The sequence below is a fragment of the Arachis ipaensis genome, chromosome B03 (assembly GCF_000816755.2).
Source record: "Arachis ipaensis cultivar K30076 chromosome B03, Araip1.1, whole genome shotgun sequence".
In the NCBI taxonomy this organism is placed as follows: domain Eukaryota; kingdom Viridiplantae; phylum Streptophyta; class Magnoliopsida; order Fabales; family Fabaceae; genus Arachis; species Arachis ipaensis.
In genome coordinates this window covers 124,906,073-124,906,703 of record NC_029787.2, presented here as the reverse complement: position 1 = coordinate 124,906,703, position 631 = coordinate 124,906,073, and the positions used below count along the sequence as shown (strand labels likewise).

At 38.8% G+C, this 631-nt stretch overlaps 1 protein-coding gene across 1 annotated transcript in view; it reads left to right on the top strand.

Moving 5' to 3' along the window:
- LOC107631340 (F-box/kelch-repeat protein At1g23390) overlaps nucleotides 171-631 on the top strand; it is a gene marked incomplete in the record, with an annotated part of 1,516 nt that continues 1,055 nt past the window's right edge. The window contains 1 exon segment of the mRNA XM_016334765.2: nucleotides 171-631. Within this exon segment, the coding sequence (XP_016190251.1) occupies nucleotides 353-631 (279 nt within the window).

Sequence of the window (631 nt, the reverse complement as noted above, 5' to 3'; positions counted from 1 at the left end):
ACAAGGATTACATATTATAAAATTAATTTTTAAAAAATTTAAATTTATTAAAAAAAACAACACAAATAATTATATCTCTACTAAATTTAACTTAAGCTATCAAATCAATAAATCTAATCCTAAGGTTACTTAACAATATATATAACTGTTAAAATTTTCTAATTGAAATCAATAAAAAAAATACAGGTGGCAATAATAAAAATGTGTCAGCCGTCGTTAAAATACAATGTTTTCTTTTGGTAATTTAAGTTCAAATTTTCCACGCCTCTATTTATAGAAACACCGGGTTCCATATATCACTTGTAAGCCGAATAAAAGAAAAGAAAACCAGAGTAGAAAGCCAGGTACTCTAATGGCGAAAGAAAAGAAGCTCCAAGAACACCAACAAGAGAACGAAGCTCCAATCTATGGAGACATCTTAGAAACTATATTATCTCACGTGCCACTTGTCCACCTCGTGCCAGCCCGCCACGTGTCCAAGGCGTGGGAGCGCGCCGTCTCCACCTCCCTCCAAATCAACCCCATCAAGCCCTGGCTCACCGTGCATGTCCAGAGCCCACGTGCATATCACGTGACAACCTCCCACGCTTACGACCCACGCTCCCGTGCCTGGGTTCGGATCCACGCGCCT